At 46.0% G+C, this 19,977-nt stretch overlaps 1 protein-coding gene across 5 annotated transcripts in view; it reads left to right on the top strand.

The window, feature by feature from the left end:
* The window catches only part of abr (ABR activator of RhoGEF and GTPase), a 156,380-nt gene that overhangs the window by 67,177 nt on the left and 69,226 nt on the right, over nucleotides 1-19,977 (top strand). For all 5 annotated transcript variants that reach the window (XM_012871243.2, XM_012871244.3, XM_012871246.3 and 2 more), the window contains 4 exons: nucleotides 1,185-1,283; nucleotides 2,869-3,054; nucleotides 15,871-15,978; nucleotides 18,249-18,309. In XM_012871243.2, coding sequence (XP_012726697.2) covers nucleotides 1,185-1,283; nucleotides 2,869-3,054; nucleotides 15,871-15,978; nucleotides 18,249-18,309 — 454 coding nt within the window. The remainder of the gene's footprint in view (nucleotides 1-1,184; nucleotides 1,284-2,868; nucleotides 3,055-15,870; nucleotides 15,979-18,248; nucleotides 18,310-19,977) is intronic.

Here is a 19,977-nt window from a genome sequence, read left to right on the forward strand (position 1 = left end):
AAGGAATAGTGGAAACCTGTCTCAGGTTAAGCATGGCAGGGGGCTGACGATGCTGTGGGCCTGTTCAAAGGGCCCTGTGCATAGGACCAATTAATAAGTCAGATACCTGGACACCATTTAACAAATTAGGCCTTTTAACAGGATAATGATGTCTAAATGTATGGCCCAATCACCATAGAAATATACAAGCAGACACAAAATCAGCTATGGTCGTCTAGACCACAATCCCGTAGAAAACTTATTAGGGCTGGGTATCATCTAGGATGAGCCGATTCGATACGATTCTCGATACACAGCTCACGATACGATAAGATTCTCGATACATGGCTCAGCTTGCTTTGATTCCAATATCGATATTTATTACTTTGAATTAATGCTCAGTGATTCAATCACCAAAATCAGCCAAATATTATGTTTATGTTCTATTTATTGATCACAGACATATTAACAGAAAAATAAAGTGCATTTGCTTCAATGCATTTAACGTGTCACAGAAACCAAAAATGTGCCCAAACATCTGATTTTAGGGACAAAGGAGCTTCTAAAATCTTGTCGGCCGTTCCACAAATTCGTCTCACTTGCTCTCCTTCGCTGTGAACTGTAATGGTTGCGCTGTAATAACGCCCCCTAGAGGTTGGGAGGTATATCGATATTGAAAGCCAGAATATCGATATTAAATCGTTTTTAAAAATATCAATATTAATCTTTATATCGATTTTTATGCACAGCCCTAAAACTTATAGGATGAGTTGAATACAGGAGAGCATGAGTGACGACCCGGGACTCTGGATGAGGTGAAGAGATCAAAACTTTTCTTCTTTTCTATATTTCTTCATCACTGTATGATTCCTTTTTATTTGCACAAGGTATGAATTTCTGTTAGACATGAATATAAAGTACCGTATGTGATGGTTGCTGTTCTGTTTGTCAAACCTGCTTACGGTGGCGACGTCGTTGATACTGACCTTCACATACAGCAGCGGCCTGGAAGTCAGCTTCTCCAGCGAGGGAGTGAGTTATTTAGAGGAATCTTCTCCCCGCTGAAGGACTACGGAGTCCCGTAGTGTTCCCGCTTTGTTCTCATGTTTACCTGATGTTGGACCTGCTCTGGCATCATACAGGAAATGAAGAAAAGTCGTGGCACTTTCCCCATTATTTACACTGTTGTGTGTTATTTTTTGCAGGGAGACATTGAGAAAGGCCTGGAGATGAAGAAACTGGTGCTGTCTGGCTTCTTGGCCAGCGAAGAGATCTACATCAACCAACTGGAGGCCCTGCTGCTGGTGAGAAACGGCACACACACACACACACTCACACAGCAGCGGAGAGCGTCAGAGTGCTTGATGATCGTATTTAAAGCAGGACCACTGTCATTTCAGTTTCCTGAAGCGCACGGTTCCCCATGCTAAGGCAGCGCAGTTTGTCATTTCCTGCCTTTTTTCTGTAGCCGCATGCTGCACTTTGACCAACATGTGGCCTCACACGTGTTGAATTCCAGATAAAGACTCGTTGGTCGTTTAGCAACGCATCGGTTCATACTCAGAGGAACCTTGGTAAAGGGATTAAAGCGGGATGTTTCGTAGCATTTTCATCAGGGGAGTGCGGTAACGTTGGCAGAGATCTGTCCTGACTCTTAGTTCCTGCCAATTCCGCCCTCAGTGACAACACAGCAAGGCGTTACACAACTCCCCGTCTGTTTCTGCGATCCTCATTTTCCTATGTCGCTGAGGGTTTCCAGAAGACCTTTTAATTTTAGTTCTACTTTGTTTTATTTTTGTTCTTTTAAAGGGTATAGTCAGCAACTTTGTGTAGAAAACCACAGTGACAGACCGGTGCAGAATGGATTTCTGCTTTCCATCCTGTTTTATATTCATTGTGTGTATGTTTGGACCAGAAAGTGTTTGGATTGTGTTTCATTCAAAAAAAAAAAAAAAAAAAAAATCAGGCTTCCATGTTGTAAGTTATGTTGTTTTTCTTAAGAGCAGAGGTGACGTCACACCACACTAATCGCTAACTTTGCTAAAATGGCAGTCTCTGTGTTCTTTTCCAAGAATCTGCACATTGTTAACGCTGAGATTTTTCTGAGAGTCAGCCAACATGTATAATTCCAGCACGTTCCATGATGGAGGATGGAAGCTTAAACTTAATAAACAAAGATGAGCTGTTGTGCTGTGTTCAGCCTTCTGGATATTTGTTGACAGCCATGTTCTGTTTCCCTCAGTTACGAGAAAATATAGGTTCCTGTAGCTTCATTTTTAACACACTGGTCAGTGAAGGCACCGTACGCTTTGTTATGGTGCTTTCACTGCCGTCACTTTAACTTGTATGGTGAAAGTTTCGGATATAATATTTTTTTTAATGTGGACTCGATTGTTCTGTTGAAGGGAATAGCAAACTTTTTAGGCACTCCCTTTACTTTGCATATACTGGATGAAACGGTGTGCCATGCAGGTATCATCACCACCTCTTAAAATGAGCTAGCCAGTCTGATGCGACTTCAACCAGCCCCTGCATTCAGCAAGACTCTGACTCACCGGCAGCTCAAGGGAAAGCTTTTATGCTTTTCACTCTAATCCGGACCCGCATTCCCACCCACCAGACCCGCTCTGCACATCTCTGAGACTAATTGGGTTGGTGTGAAAACTGCCTGCTCCCTAATGGTAAAAATATCACCCACATATAAACCCAAAATTAAAGGTTAGATGGAAATCCTGTGCTGATTATAATTATTTCTTGTCTTTTTGGAGCGCTGACCCGGTTGTGGTTCAGTCTGGCCACTTAACCGGCCTACGTTATGTCGGTGCTGAACCTAGCGCTCTGTTTAGTCAAAGGCTGAACTAGTCTGCCGGTTCTGTTCTTCCTCTGCAGCCCATGCGGCCCCTGAAAGCTGCGGCCACAAGCTCCCAGCCCGTCTTGACCATGCAGCAGATAGAGACCATCTTCTACAAGATCCAGGACATCTGTGAGATCCACAAAGAGTTCTACGACACCCTGCTACCCAGCATCCAGCACTGGGATGAGAAGGTCACCGTGGGGCATCTGTTCCAGAAGCTGGTGAGTCGGACGTCGCCTCAGAAGTTACTCTGTCTGGCTCTTTTTCGTTTCTCTTTCCGCCTGATGTCATCAGCAGAGAACAGGAATAACCCTGTTAAAAGGAGAGCTGTCGGGCTTCTCGCTGTTGGCAGCCAATTTTAGACTAGTGATTCACAAAGTGACTGCCTGTTTGTGTGTCCCCCTGACATTTGCTGCAGAAATGCTGCAGCATTTGCTCTCTTCTTTTTTTTTTTTTGGTGCTATGATTGGGGTTAGATTAGGGCAGCGTGGTCGTCTTTACAGTGAAAATGTTAATGGTAGCTAATGTTGGGTTTATGAATTCTGCATACTGTAAAAAGTAAACAAAATAAAACTGAATTGCCTTAAGGGGGTTATAGCTAATCATATTCTACATTTGGTCCATAACGTCATGCCCATGTGGACTGTGTTATCCACAGGCCCTAATCAGTGACAAATGGTAACTTCAGATGACAGTTTCTACAACTTTGGGGTGGTTTGGAGTGCTGAGCTGCAGGGCGGCCGCGGTAATTGTAATAAATGTCTTTTTCGTTAATACTGAGTCTGTCCCACTGAGACACGATGTGGAAATTAAAACCAGTTTGTCTGCACGGCAGTAATTTCCTTACCTTGTCTTGAATCAGACGATTTATTGTGTACTGCTGCCATTTTTTTTTGTTTTGTTGCTGAGACCATGTTTCCTGCAGGTTGTGATGTGTAACATGTCGCTGTTATCTGGCTATGAATTAATCAGATGTCTGTTCCATCACGAGAGATCCTGTGCCATTATGCCAAGCCATGAGAACAGCCTTGTTGTGATTAGAGCAGAGGAAGTGTTGTCCCAGCTCAGTCAAGATTGTAGCATCTATTTTGGAGTCTGACTAAAGTTGTAGCATGATTGTAGCTCAACTTGCTTCTGAGTAATTGTTGTTTCTGTTGGCTGCCAGCTCTTGCTTAAAAACATTTTAAATTGATCTGAGCTCCTAGATTCATCCAAACCAAAGAATAGCATTCTTGACCGTGACTTTTTTCTTGTTATTCTAAGGTTTCATGCAATGGACTGAGCCTGAGGGTAACTATCTAAGAGCCTTCTTGGTTTCGCTGCACCTGCCCTTGTCTTTGTGTAGCTACCCGGACCCCAGCTCTAAAGTAGATCATCTGCCTAGTTTATGCTCATCTTTCTTGCAATGGCTAGAAACCTATGATTGTGTTAGAAATTGTAGTCTAGAATGTTATCTTTGCTTTTCATCCTAGCAACATACAATACCAGTCAAAGGTTTGTTTTTCTCCTCTAATGGTCTGTCTTTGTCGTTATTATTACCTCTGGGAACTCCTTCAGGACAGCCGGAAAAGCATTTCAAGTGACTGACCTCATGAAAGCTCATCGAGAGAACACCAAGAGCAGAGTAGTAGAGAAAGCTCAAATATGCAGGATGTTTAGAATTTTAACTTTGATAGATAATTCTATATGCTTTTGAGTCATAGTTGTGATGTCTTCACTATTTATCTGCAATATAGAAAGTCATAAAAATAAGGAAAAGCCATTAAAAGACAAAGGTGAGTCTGGACCTTTGCCTGGTAGTGTACAATCTCTAAATATAAATTATACATTATTTACATTATATCTATATGTCTTGTATTTGTAACAAGACTTGGACTCTGCTGACCAGAGTCTGCCCACTGAATATTTCACTTTGCATTTATTTTGTTTTGGTCTAAAACACAAAAATTCCCAACAATCTCTTAAAGTCTGGAGCCGTAATGTGACAAAATGTGGGATTGAAAAGGGAATAAATACTTAAACAAAGCAACTGTCAGGATGCAGCTTATTGGCTGCATGCTGAGCCTCTCTCCCTCTCTCTTGTTCCTGCGCAGCCTGATCAGTTTCACCTGGCAGGCTGCAATTAACCCACAACTGCTTCCACCTGTTCCCACTGCTTTATCAGACTCACCTCTTTCGGTTCCCGTTGCCGGTCCATAGCGTTCACTCCCGCTCAGTCCCTGCCAGTTTTTCTTGTCAGCTCCGTTTGTACCCGTCAGCCTGAAGACTCCGTTCATCTGGTCTTGTTTCAGTCAGCCCATAGACTTTCCGACAGTTTTGTTTCCTCCAGTATTCAGCTCAGACGTTCAGACCTCCACCGTTCGGCTCAGACGCTCAGACCTCCACCGCTCGGCTCAGACGTTCAGACCTCCACCGCTCGGCTCGGACGTTCAGCCCTCCACTTCGGCTCGGACATCCAGTGCTCCACTACTCGGCTCTGAGGTTCTGCTCGTCTCTGCTCAGCTCTGATGCTCTGCTCGCCACTGCTCGGCTCTGACGTTCTGCTCGCCTCTGCTCGGCTCTGATGCTCTGCTCGGCTCAGATGCTCTGCTCGCCTCTGCCCGGCTCTGATGATCTGCTCGCCACTGCTCGGCTCTGAGGTTCTGCTCGCCACGGCTCGGCTCCGATGCTCTGCTCGCCTCTGCTCGGCTCAGATGTCCTGCTCTCCAGTGCTCGGCTCCAGAGTTCCTCCCGGTCAGTCTCTCCACACTCCTCCTGCCAGCCAGCTTCTACACCCTTCACCTCCGTCCGTTGAAAGACTCTGGTCTCATCCTCCATCTTCCAAACTATTCAATAAAACTCACTCATAAGAACTGACTCTGTGTGTGCGTGCTGTGTCCGGGTTCATCCCAGAAAAATATATCATAACATTATGGACCGGCCAAGGGATGAACCCGAGCACGCACAGAGCCTGGTGTAGAAGCTGGTAGGATCTGCCTCGCCTCCGGTTCGTCTCGCCTGGGTCGCAAAGTTGCGACGCCACGCTTCTGGATTCATCTTGCCTGGGTCGCTGAGTTGCGACGCCACGTTTCCGTCTCGTCTCGCCTGGGTCGCAAGTTGCGACGCCACGTTTCCGTCTCGTCGCGCCTGGGTCGCAGAGTTGCGACGCCCCGCCTCTGACTCTGTTTTCCTGGTCCGCCTTCCCCGCTGCTCAGCATTAAGGACGGCGCTCCTCGCTGTCGCTGCCCAGCGCTAACTTTTGCTTCTGCCCAGCATATTCAGACTTTGCTGCCCAGCGCCTTCTGGTTTTTGTTTGGAGTTATTTTTTGGTGTTGTGTTCTAGATCTGCTTTAGTTTCTAGTCTTTTTGTAGATTTTTTATTGTTTTAGAAGAATTATTTCCGCCTTCTGTTCTTTGTTTTGGCTCAACCTTAGTTTTTGCTTTACTTAGGATTTTTTTTAGATTTATGTTGCTTTTGAGTATTGTGTTTTATTTTGTTTTTGTCCGGGGTTTTGTGTCCCAGGTTTATTCTAGTCATTCGGGTTTTTCTTTAGTAGTTTAGTTTTTGGTTTTCTTAGTCAGCTAGTTCGGGTTTTTGTTCTCTGTCTTCTTGTTTTAGCCATAGCCCTGATTTAGTGTTCTAGGTTCGCCTTAGTCTTCTGAGTTTTGTTTTTGAGTTCCAGTTTTTTTTTACTTTAGACTTCTGGTTTGCTTTCTGTACAGATTTCTAGCTCTAGTTATCTAGTTTTTCATTAGTTTAGTCGTACTTGCCCTCATCTCCCTGTTCTGTTTCGTTTCATAGTTTTGCTTTAGCGTTTGGTTCCTTTCCTAGTTGTCAGTCTTGTTTGTAGATCCGGTTTCAGCCCTGTAGTTTCATTAGCTCTGTAGTCCCTGTCTAGCCCCTGTAGTTTCAGTCTAGCCCCTGTAATTCCAGTCTAGCCTTTGTAGTTTCTGTCCTAGCCCTGTAGTTCTAGTCTTGTTCTGTATTTGTTTTTTCTTTATTTTAGTTTTGTTTGTCTTTATTTTTCCCCCTTTAGTATTTAGGTGTCTGGGTTCCTGCGCTGTATGGGGTCCTGCGTTGGATGGAGTCCAGCGCTCTTAAAAGTCCCTGCGCTTTCTAGGTCCCTACACCCTTCTCCTGTTTTCGTTGTATGTTTTGCTCGGTTTGGGTTAGTTTAGTTCCCTTCAGTAGTTGTTTTGTTCTGTCTTGTCCTAGTGTATCTGTGTTGTTCCCTTGTTTAGGCGCATGCAGGTCGCCGCCAGAGCCCTCCGGCGCACCCATGTCGCCGGCTGAGCCCTCTGGTGCGCCAGACTGTCGCTGCCCTGCGCATGCAGGTTGCCGCCAGAGCCCTCCGGCGCTCCTATGTCGCCGGCTGAGCCCTCTGGTGCGCCAGCCTGTCGCTACCCAGTGCACGCAGGTCGCCGCCAGAGCCCTCCGGTGCTTTAGTCGCTGTCTGTGCCCTCTGGCGCGCCTGGCCTGTTACTGCCTAGCTCACCCTCTTGTTGTTGTTCCCTTGTTTAGGCGCTGCCAGAGCCCTCCGGCGCCCCTATGTCGCCGGCTGAGCCCTCTGGTGCGCCAACCTGTCGCTGCCCAGCGCACGCAGGTCGCCGCCAGAGCCCTCCGGTGCCTAAGTCGCTGTCTGTGCCCTCTGGCGCGCTTGGCCTGTTGCTGCCTAGCTCACCCTCTAGTTCCCTGGTGTTTAGGTCTTGTTTTCCTGGCGTTTAGATTTAGTGTTCCCCGGCGTGTTAGGACGCCCTCTGATTCTCGGTTCCCCAGCGTGTTAGGACGCCCTCTGATTCTCGGTTCCCCGGCGTGTTAGGACGCCCTCTGACTCGTGGTTCCCCGGCGTGTTGGGACGCCCTCTTTTCTCGGTTCCTCGGCGTGTTGGTGCGCCCTCCGTTCTTGTTCCCTGGTGTTTTGGATATTCCTGTTTCCCTTGTGCCCCGGCGTTCCCTTTGCGCCCCGGCGTTCTTCTTCCTTGCGCCCCGGCGTTTTCCTCGCGTCCCGGTGTTTTCTTTCCTCGCGCCCCGGCGTTCTCCCCGCGCCCCGGCGTTCTCTTCCCCAAGCCCCGGTGTCTCCCTCACGCCCCGGCGGGTTTTCCCCTGGCGTTTCTGTACACCAGTCGTGTTCCAGCAGGAGTTGTTGAGCCTTGGTGTTTTCGTACGCCTGTTCTTCCCTCTAGCGTTGTCGTACGCTTGTTCTTCCCTCTGGCGTTGTCGTACGCTTGTTCTTCCCTCTGGCGTTGTCGTACGCTTGTTCTTCCCTCTGGCGTGGTCGTACGCTTATTCTTCCCTCTGGCGTTATCGTACGCCTGTTCTTCCCTCTGGCGTTGTCGTACGCCTGTTCTTCCCTCTGGCGTTGTCGTACGCCTGTTCTTCCCTCTGGCGTTGTCGTACGCCTGTTCTTCCCTCTGGCGTTGTCGTACGCCTGTTCTTCCCTCTGGCGTTGTCGTACGCTTGTTCTTCCTTCTGGCGTTGTCGTACGCCTGTTCTTCCCTCTGGCGTTGTCGTACGCCTGTTCTTCCCTCTGGCGTTGTCGTACGCCTGTTCTTCCCTCTGGCGTTGTCGTACGCCTGTTCTTCCCTCTGGCGTTGTCGTACGCCTGTTCTTCCCTCTGGCGTTGTCGTACGCTTGTTCTTCCTTCTGGCGTTGTCGTACGCCTGTTCTTCCCTTTGGCGTTGTCGTACGCTTGTTCTTCCCTCTGGCGTTGTCGTACGCTTATCCTTCCCTCTGGCGTTAAGTACGCCTGTTCCTTCCCTTTGGCGTTAAGTACGCCCGTTCCTTCCCTTTGGCGTTAAGTACGCCCGTTCCTTCCCTTAGGCGTTAAGTACGCCCGTTCCTTCCCTTAGGCGTTAAGTACGCCCGTTCCTTCCCCTTGGCGTTAAGTACGCCCGTTCCTTCCCTTTGGCGTTAAGTACGCCCGTTCCTTCCCTTTGGCGTTAAGTACGCCCGTTCCTTCCCTTTGGCGTTAAGTACGCCCGTTCCTTCCCTTTGGCGTTAAGTACGCCCGCTCCTTCCCTTTGGCGTTAAGTACGCCCGTTCCTTCCCTTTGGCGTTAAGTACGCCCGCTCCTTCCCTTTGGCGTTAAGTACGCCCGTTCCTTCCCTTTGGCGTTAAGTACGCCCGTTCCTTCCCTTTGGCGTTAAGTACGCCCGTTCCTTCCCTTTGGCGTTAAGTACGCCCGTTCCTTCCCTTTGGCGTTAGTACGCCCGTTCCTTCCCTTTGGCGTTAAGTACGCCCGTTCCTTCCCTTTGGCGTTAAGTACGCCCGTTCTTTCCCCTTGGCGTTTTGTACGCCCGTTCTTTTCCTTTGGCGTTAAGTACGTCCGTTCTTCCCTCTTGGCGTTTTCGTACGCCTATATTTTCCCCTTGACGCTGTCATGCGTCCGTTTCGCCTCGGCGTTTCCCTCACGCCCCGGCGATCTCGCTCCTTGGGCCCCAGCGCTCCTCTCACGCTTCGGCGTTGTTTCTCCTTGGCGTTTCCACACGCCCGTTCCTTGCCCTTGGCGTTTCCATACGCCCGTTCCTTCCCCTTGGCGTTTCCATACGCCCGTTCCTTCCCTTTTGGCGTTTCCATACGCCCGATCCTTCCCTTTTTGGCGTTTCCATACGCCCGATCCTTCCCTTTTGGCGTTGTGTACGCCCGTTCTTTCCCTTTTGGCGCTGTGTTGCGCCCGTTCCTTCCCTTTGGCGCTCTGTTGCGCCCGTTCCTTCCCTTTGGCGCTGTGTTGCGCCCGTTCCTTCCCTTTGGCGCTGTGTTGCGCCCGTTCCTTCCCTTTGGCGCTGTGTTGCGCCCGTTCCTTCCCTTTGGCGCTGTGTTGCGCTCGCTCTTTCCCCAGCGCTGTCAAGCACTCGCTTTTTCCCCCGGCGCAGTCAAGCGTTCGTGCCTTTCCCTGATGTGCCGCCCCCTGATTGTGCTTTGGCACATCAGTGTTCTCTTGCTCCTTGGTTCCCCGTGTTCTCTGGCCCCTTTGGTTCCCCGTATTCTCTGGCCCCTTTTGTGTTTGCAGGCTCTTTGGTCCCTCAGTGTTCGGTTTCGACTCTTGCCCGCCTTCCTGGGCCCCCTCCACCCGCCCGGCGTGGGGATTCTGGGCCGTCCGGTGTCCGGCCTTGGGGGGGGGGTACTGTCAGGATGCAGCTTATTGGCTGCATGCTGAGCCTCTCTCCCTCTCTCTTGTTCCTGCGCAGCCTGATCAGTTTCACCTGGCAGGCTGCAATTAACCCACAACTGCTTCCACCTGTTCCCACTGCTTTATCAGACTCACCTCTTTCGGTTCCCGTTGCCGGTCCATAGCGTTCACTCCCGCTCAGTCCCTGCCAGTTTTTCTTGTCAGCTCCGTTTGTACCCGTCAGCCTGAAGACTCCGTTCACCTGGTCTTGTTTCAGTCAGCCCATAGACTTTCCGACAGTTTTGTTTCCTCCAGTATTCAGCTCAGACGTTCAGACCTCCACCGTTCGGCTCAGACGCTCAGACCTCCACCGCTCGGCTCAGACGTTCAGACCTCCACCGCTCGGCTCGGACGTTCAGCCCTCCACTTCGGCTCGGACATCCAGTGCTCCACTACTCGGCTCTGAGGTTCTGCTCGTCTCTGCTCAGCTCTGATGCTCTGCTCGCCACTGCTCGGCTCTGACGTTCTGCTCGCCTCTGCTCGGCTCTGATGCTCTGCTCGGCTCAGATGCTCTGCTCGCCTCTGCCCGGCTCTGATGATCTGCTCGCCACTGCTCGGCTCTGAGGTTCTGCTCGCCACGGCTCGGCTCCGATGCTCCGCTCGCCTCTGCTCGGCTCAGATGTCCTGCTCTCCAGTGCTCGGCTCCAGAGTTCCTCCCGGTCAGTCTCTCCACACTCCTCCTGCCAGCCAGCTTCTACACCCTTCACCTCCGTCCGTTGAAAGACTCTGGTCTCATCCTCCATCTTCCAAACTATTCAATAAAACTCACTCATAAGAACTGACTCTGTGTGTGCGTGCTGTGTCCGGGTTCATCCCAGAAAAATATATCATAACAGCAACGTGTTATGATTTTAAATGAGGAAAGTAAAGATGAAGCAAAATGTTTAAGATTACCATTGTAACCTTAAACGTTTTGCAACCATAATTATTGGCACCCCTCTTAAAGATTTATTAACAGGCTTAAATAAGTCATTGTTTTGTTGCAGCAGCAGAGCCTGAAGGCTCGTGTTAAGATATCATTGATTTTAGCTAAAGTTACCTGTGACAGTTATTGCTTTAGCAATTATACTCTATGCTTTACTCTTTAAAATTTACTAGAGTTGCTGTGTTGATATTTCTAGTTTGTAAGTTAGAGCACTGTGGCCTGTTGTAGCTACTGTCCACTAGGCTATATCAGGGTCCGTAGCTGTCTTGTGTCTACAGAGAGTGGAATGTAAAGAGGAGGTGAAAAGAAATGTTCAAAGCTCGCTATGAGAGAACTGTAGCAAGGAATGGCATCTCAGTTTCACATTAGATCACATTTACATGCCAGTTTTCTGGCATCACTCTGAGTGACAGCAGGAGAAAGCCTTTTCTGTCCTACCTTCACAAAAGTATACACGTGGAGTTTACTAAGCTCTGCTGGGACTTGGTCAGACGACACTAGCGCTGGAAATTTTCTGGGCAACAGACGCTCCAGCTGGGTCCAAAACCAAACAACAACCCATACGTGAAAAATCCCCTCACGGTGGAGGATTTGTGATGCTGTGACTCTGTTGCTTTGCCAGAGGCTCTGAGAATCTTTTTGGAGCTCATGGATGGCTTCAGCAAGCCTTGAAAATAGCAGATTTTGAATAAGAATTTTGGGGCTTCTGTTCAGTAAACTGAAAATGGGTCGACATTGAGGTCTTCTCAGCAGGATAAGGATCCGAAACCTTTGAGGAATCGACAAAGAAAGGGTTCAGCAGACACAAAATCAACCTTCTTCCATGGCCATCTCAGTTTCCAGAGCTAAATCCTGTCAAAAACCTGTGGGCTGAGCTGCAGAAAAGAGCGCACGAGGTAGGACCTAGGACTCACTAAGGGGGATCCTACAAACAGAACCCCTTTCTGCTTTCTCTGAAAGCTGAATTTATTTAAAGACCTTTTGCACATCTTAACCAGGGGTGCCAACAAATATCCCAGATAATGTACATATACCCAGCGTTGGGTCCTTTACGGTAAGACAAAACCCACTTAGACTTAAATAAAATATTTAATTCATTAAAGAGTCTGCCAGATCAAGAGATGTGGGAATAAATGAAATGTTCATTCAAAGTGTGACATAAGCGGATGTTTCACAGCAGACTACACATTGCAAATAACTTTCTGACTTTCCCTTCGGTAGATCTGTTGTGCTGCGATCGCAGTAGCTAGAGTCAGCTCTTACTGTAGTCATCAGCTCCCATCTGTGCCGTTTAGATGTGCGTAGAGGAGCATGTTGTGTGACAGCAAAACATTTAGTCAGGGTGGCGGTGTGAGAATACAGATGGCAGCGTAATTAGCTGCTATGCACCCTGCTGCTCCCCATCAGCACAACGCAGTCCACAGGAGCAGGAAAAAAGCACACAAAGGGCATAAAAAGCCAGTTACAGTTCCCGGGTATTCAACCTTTCTGACACAAGGGGATGACTAAGCTGCGGGTTCTGTTGGTCTTGGATCTGTTCAAGCTAATTATTTACCGTCTCTGCCGACATAAAGTTGGAGTGTGTTTGAATGTTGGGGGTGATTGTTTGGTCAAATGGACTTCTAAGATTTGCTTTCATCCTCAAAAAAACAACCACTGGTAGCAATAAAGCTATTACAGGAACATTAATGATAGGATCAGTGCATCAATAAAGTTACACCCACCAGTCCCAGATTTCTATTATCACAATTTTGTGAAGGTCCGATCTGCAGATAAGACGTTTTGTTAGTTTCTTTTCAAGACCTGTAAATAACAATGTACTCTTTTTTTTACCTTCTGTGTGAATTGAAAACGTTTCTCCTTTCAAGAGAAACTGCTGTTTTCCTTTGACCCTGCATTAATGTTAGCCTCGTGAGACCATCCTGATCTCGCGAGCTTTCAAGGTTTCACTCGCAGATCAGTCTGGCTACTCTCCGTTAAAGATAATTTGGAGCCGTTCACCAAACGAACGTCCAATCAGCGTTGGCTTTGAGGCGGGTTGAGGTGTGACGCAACGAGAAGCGCGACAGTTCAGTCTAAAGAACATGGCGGCTTCAGCCGATGAAACTAGCGTTAGCGTGGCTATCGAGCAAGTTTTATCGGAATTACAGAGTATTTCTTTGCTGAGCTAACGAGCCTTTACCTGCAGCAGCAAGAGTAGCTTGGCTTGTGGTTGTGTTTTCGTCGTCGCTCTGTTACGAGCGACGACGAATCTGATTGGTTTATTTGGCCCGTCTATCACCAACATAGGCCAATCAGCTAACCAGTATTTTCGCCCCTTCCCAAAATTACTTCAACGGAAGGTTTCCAGATGGATATGCGGAGCAAATCTATCTGGCGGAGTCAGGTACATTAATGTAGCCTACATCTAGAAATCTGGTAAAATCCTCAGGTATGGGTCAGTGCCATCTGCACAGATAAAACCCAAAGCTCCTTGACCAATCCAAACAGAGCTCACCTCGCGTTCTGCTAAAGTGCACCACACTAGTGGGACTTAGCACCCAGAGTCTGCTGTTAATAATTAATGTTTTAGTCAAGATCTAAACACATTGGGAGGATATTAAAATGCCCACTGGGATATTTACAGAGCTATTGCTGGAGAAAATGTCCTCTGTGAAACGTTCCAGTAAATCTGCATAAAAAGATGCCGTGTCTGAGCTGCATGTAGGTATGGTAACGGTGGAGATGCACTCCGTGTCCAAACTGCAGCATTTAAATTCCTTTGCTGTTCCCAGCAGCACCTAAACAGCACATGATCAACATCCAGTTTGTTGGGTATTTCAATTCTTTGCTTCTTCTTAGCGCCTTAATCTGATTAAAATCTGGCATGCTTCTGTACAGATGTGCACCAATCAGTCATCCAGAGAGCAGGTCAAGTAATAAAAATATACACTATATATGTTTTCCTTTACATCCATCGTAGCAAAAGTTAGTTTGTGCTTCCCACTCTGTCGATGTGATCACGCACGAGGGTTTCTCTTCTCCTTTCAACGTTGCGCAAAAAAGAATTTGTTCCTCTAATATTATAAGATTTATGGACAGAGCACTTGTTTGGCCGGCCTTTAGGTTAACTGGTTACTATGAAATTGGGAAACTGATTGCAGTCTGTTCTCTTTGTGCTAAGGAGGACCAACGTGTATTGAAACAATATGTTATAGAGGAGCGCGTAGTAATCATCCTATTTAGGCGGAGAGAAAATAATACACGTGGAATCTATTTATTCGCAGCCGACTGCTGAGACAGGACTTTGCAGAACCCCCTCTCTGTTGCAGTTACAGCTGCTGGTATTTTGGGATATGTCTCTAACTGAGTATCTAGAGATGGACGTTATTTGCCACTTTTTTTTTGCTGTATATCACTAGTTCAGTCAGACTGGATGAAGTACATAAAGTACAGGTTGAATCTTCATGCTTGTAGGTCCGGCTGTGAACCACAATCCAGCCGCAAGTCTTCTGCAGCACATCCAGGTTTCCTACTGGTATTGCCTGATAATTAGCTCAGTAACAGGACCTCTTTCAATAATGTTTGCTCCTCATCCATGGCCTGATTTGTGGGATGCACGATTAATAGTTGTCCTGTCATGGATTCCCCAGCCTAAGCTCAGTTATGTGATGCCTTTGTTTTTTACATGCAAACCTAATAAAACAATATTAAGTTTGTGTCTGCAACATGACAAAACAGGAGAATGAAAGGGATCTGACTACACGTCCAGAGGTCTTGAAAAAAGCAGCATGAGAGATCAGGAAGTTAAGGAACAAAAAGGAATACCAGCTGCATTTCGATCTATTCATTTGAATCTACGCTCATCGCTTTAATAGGGCACAGCCAACTCTCCAGCTTCTGCATTCAACTGTAGCAGAGTGCATATGAATGCCCTGCTAGCCTGCAGCCTGCGTTGCAATGCACACACAGTGCAGCGGAGTGGGGCTGTTAATGGATGGGAGGAGAAGAGAAAGACGTACTTTCAGTTTAGGGCAGGGGCCTGCAACCTTTACACTCTAAAGAGCCGTTTAGCCTAAAGTCAACTTGAATTAAATTTGTTCAGAGCCACAAATGTTGCCTGGCCTTTTAAAAAAAAAAGAGAAGTTATCATTTTTGATAAAGATCTACTGTAGGAAATATGTGGTCATTTTTATTGGATAACGGTGTAAAACAATCATAGTTTCCAACATAATGAAATAATATTCATTTCAAATTAAATATTACTGGCACTTTTAGCAACATTCTGTTGTGAAAATTAAAAGCAAATATTCCAAGAAAAAAAATGCTAAAACCTACATTTATTATCATTATTACATTTAGATACCATAATAAAAATGTAATTTGTAGCCAAAGTTATTAAGAGCCACTGTGGAAGGTCCAAAGAGCCCCAGGTTGCAGACCCCTGCTTTAGGGGGACGCTCATCAGTGGTTTGACATTAAGATGATGGGATTAAATTGTTTGTAGCTCTGTATGTTTTTAAGTGTCCACTCCAGACAGGATTCTGATGGGAATAGAATGTAAAAATTATTACATTGTAATTCAAACTGTAACCATGTGTTTTTGCTATGTGTTATTGACCAATCAGAGCCCTCTGGTCTTTGTACAGGTTTGAGTAGCAGATACATCGTTCAACCCTTCCTATAGTTCTCGATTCAGCTTTTTGCAAATTTCCACTGGCATTTTGATGAGCTACAAGTCCTCCTCTCTATCACACTGGTCTTTAGCTCCCTACTCAGGTTCTTTGTCAGATTCAAGTCAGGACTTCTCCAAAACCTTAACGTTTCTTCCAGTCAGAAGATATGCATATTGGCTAGAACAAAAATACTTTTTAAAATACATGACAATACCTGAATTTGACTTCCATACATAAATAAAACTGTTTCTGTTAGTCCTGCACCTTCTTCTGTCTTCAGGTACCTTTTTTTTTTTCTCTCGTCTCCTAGGCTAGCCAGCTGGGAGTTTACAAGGCCTTCGTGGACAACTACAAGAACGCGCTGGAGACGGCGGAGAAATGCAGCCAAGCCAACCACCAGTTCCAGAAGATATCTGAGGTCAGTTTTTCCGTCGTGGTATAAGGATCAGGGGCCAGACAAAAACTGGACCATGTGTGCCAAGCAGATGAGTAGCATTCATTAGCTTTGTGTACTGTAATGTGTAATTAAGCTCTTTGTTGGGTTTCAACATCAACCTTCCAAAGTTGATATAGCGTTATTTTGGATGGTAAACTTGTTCCTTGTTTGACTTGGCTCCTATAATCACCCTTTGCTAAGTGATGATAAAAGCAAACAGTGTAAAAGGGAAGCAAATAAAGTAAAATATATATATATATATATTATTCAGTGAGCAACTGTGTTTAGAGGAAATGTTTTCTTATTATGAGGAACATAGGTTTACCTGTGTGTCATATAGTTGAGCCCTTTGAGCCTAGCCAGCATGTGGACAGCAAAAGACAGATACAAGCTTTAGGTAACTCCGTCTTGCTCCTGCTGACAGTGTAGTCTTCCAGAGCCCTTTGTTTCAATCCAAGGCTGTTAGCATAGCACAGTTATCATATTTACTCTCTGCTGTGATATTACTATTTATAACTAGGCTCGTGACATATTTCCCTACGGTTCCTGTTTAAACGTGGGCAAACAGGACTGGCAGTAAAGGTAGAGTCGTTGTGAGGCGTTTGGTTTGTTTTAGCTGTGCTCATGAAAACAGGCCGTTATCTATAGAAATTGGCTGTTCAAAGAACAGCAGCATAGGTTTCTAGCTGAGGAAATTAGCGACGGCACACCACCATCAGATGTGGGGGGCAGATGTGGGACTCCAGTCATTTAAAAATTAAAAGCTTTCATCAGGACTAATAGTCAATACACAGGATTGGATCAGGACTAAATAAAATCAAGGACTTCTTGGTTTACTCTGTCATAATTATCAATGAGCTTAAAACCGAAGGCTGTTGATTGAAATTTTGGGACATATCACGTACGCATCAGTTCACATTACCTGAGCCTGTTGTTTGAGCCGCTATCACTACGCTGAATCCCGGCCTTGTTGAATGGCCTCCGGCTCCTGCAATCAATATTGTGCTAAAAATACAGACACGCTGGTACATGAGCAGAAAAGCGCAAACATTTAGCCATCCATCCATTTTCTATACATGCTTAATCCGTGCAGGGCTTGGTGAGGCCGGTCAGTCCCGGTGTCCAGCTGTGATTGGGCGGGAAGGGCAACGCAAACAGACTCAGCCCAAACACAGAGTGCAGCAAGACGTTACAAAACACAGTCACTCTGTAGTTCAAAATTGTGAACACAAGTAATATAAAAAAAATCCTTACCTGTGGTTTAGCTTTCAATAAGTGCTGTTTAGCTGTTAAAATCCTGTTGGAGCAAATCTCAACCAGTTCATCTCCACTAAGGGAAGAGAGGGAGAAAAAAATTACTTCTGTCATTTCTTTTCCAGCTTAATTCCTGAAACGATTTGTTCTTCACGGCTTTTAGTGTATTTACATCACAATTAGAGAAGCTGACCAACATTTAAAACATGTGAAAAAATAATCCAGTTTCATGTAACCAGCACGCTCCAGCTACATCATGTAGCGATGCACTGCTCAGGCTTTTCCTGATTATTTTTCTGCTTGTACGCAAACATATTTTTATCTTTTTAACTCTTCTGCAAACAGGATTTATACTTCAATATGTTGAAAATACATCTCATCAATAAGCTTTTATTACCTATTTGTGTATATTGAAACTGTTTTGTTGAAACTGTGTAAAAACTGAATTACTAATTTAAAACGGTATTGTGATCACCATCAAACGTGTTGAGTGCAGGAATAAAATACCCTGATAGTTTTTGGTCCATGTTGTCCAGCTCTATTTGAATGATGCAGTAGGTTATGCATTAAAGCATATGTCTCTAGTCAAAATTAGACAAACGATAAACTAAGAGAAAGATGCATCAAAGTACATCCTTGCTGGTTGATGCTGTTACAGATCAAACAATACTGGCAGTTGTTAGGTTTGATGCATTTGATGAAGGGGAAAACCAGATTTTCCACTCTTTAAACCTGCTGATCCCGGATCAGAGCCAGGCGAGCCAAAGCTGTCTGCGGCCAGTTGTTCAGTTCATCTCTAACGTCATTATCAGTGTACAGTTTAACGTTACACATAAAACTGGCAACGGCAGAGTGTTTCTTGGAGCTCATTTCTACGTCGGTCCCTCTTCCCTCGCAGTCAGTACAATGTGGACCTGCTTTTTGTTTGCAGTTCCTTGTAAATGTCTTTAAGTACATATTTTTTAAATGGGTTTTTCCTCTTCACTGTTTCTGTTCAGACTGTCAAAGTGAAAGGCCCCAAAGACTCCAAAGACTCCACCACCACGAGCTCTATGGAGGGTAAGTTGTTGCTGGTGAGCACACACCGTTCCTGATCCTGTCCGCCTGTCTGGGCTGTGAAGAGAATCTCCTCTCAGCCGTTCTGCTCGTGTATGCAGCGGTGGGCATCAGGAGTCATTGTAGGATGTGTGTAGGATCCGCTCTCTCTCTCTTTTCTCACACGCTCTCTCGCTCGCTCTCCCGCTGCCTCTGTGCCTGAGAACGGAGGCAGTGAGCTGGAGTGCAGAGTCAGGAGAGGAGAAGAGGGAGATGGAGGTTCTGCTGGTGCTCAGACTGTGTTGTAACTGCACCTACGGTAAAGACTGCATGAAATGGCCGGCTGGAGTTGCATGAAGACGACTTGGAGTGTTTGATTGGCTTGTTTCTTGTAGCTCTGGGATTCTGTAGTTAATTATCTGCTCCTACTTCAGCTCCTATTCTCCCAGTTGACAATCTATGGCACAGGGTTTCTTTTGTTGTTGTTGTTCCTCTCAAGCTATGCAGTTATTGATGTTGCAGTTTTAAAAGTTTAAATTGACATGCTAAAGGCTTTGGAAAGTTTCCTTTAAAGCTGCTAGGTGTGCTGGACTTTATTGTTCCTCGGACCTTCCTTTATGTGTTTGTTAAAAACGCGTTGTTTAGTTATTATAAAGATACTCTCCGAGTGCAATTACCTTAAAACAGCAGAGGAAAAAGTAACGGTGCTGGTGAGTGTGAGTGGGAAAGAGGGTGGTATACCTGGCAGGTGCCTGTACCGGTCTCCCACCTTGCAAACTAAACGGATTTAGTTCTGGGAGTTTTCTAAAGGTGACGGCTGGAATCCTAAATGCATTTTACGATAAGCAGTAGGGAACCTGGGTGAGTTTGCTCATATGTGTGTCAGTTTTCAGCAGCATGTACCTGGGATGTAGTTAATTCAGAACGCAGACTAATCTTTATCACTATTAAGGATGCTTATGCACTCTGTATGCTCTGAATAGTTTTGTTGCGGTGAAGTATGACGCTACTGCACATCCTCCAGCATCCAGGGTTTGTCAGCTCTCAGAAGAGTCTCCGTTTTTAATTTTGAGTCACAGTGTCCCTTGGTTGCTAAGCCGGCATCAGAGGGATTCCTTTACACCCCCACCTCTTCCTGTCTCATTTCGACCGAGGTCTTGTCATGCTGCCTGGTTTGTAAGTAAATCTAAACTCATCTGAGCAATCCTTTTTTTTAAAAAAATGTGGCAAAGCAATTTAAATGTGATCATAGATTTCTTTATTTGAATAAATAAATGCAGCAAGGAGACATTTTAGGGTAATAAGCTTAAACGGTCACATCACAAACCACCAAAGGTCAACTGATTGCCTGTGAATGAAGTTGTCAAGGCGACCTTGAAGACACGACCTATCAGAGTAACCTCTGTGACAGAATATCGACTTCCGATAAGCCCCAGGAGACGAGCAAATGGGCTGCTGTAAAATCACGCAGCGACAGATGTGCAGAAAACACAACCGCTAGCATCTCGGCTGCAGCCCCTTATCACTCTAGTTGTGTATGGACGGAAAATGTGTTCTGCAAGAATTTAAAGATGGTTTCTGATGACGTTCATGAAGGATACCAAGGAAAAACTAGAAATGGAAGCCAGGTTCTCCAAGTTCTAAGAAATCAATAAAATGTGCCACCTGTAAAAATGAAATATAGTCCAGACT

Source organism: Fundulus heteroclitus, chromosome 11 (genome assembly GCF_011125445.2).
Source record: "Fundulus heteroclitus isolate FHET01 chromosome 11, MU-UCD_Fhet_4.1, whole genome shotgun sequence".
Classification (NCBI taxonomy): domain Eukaryota; kingdom Metazoa; phylum Chordata; class Actinopteri; order Cyprinodontiformes; family Fundulidae; genus Fundulus; species Fundulus heteroclitus.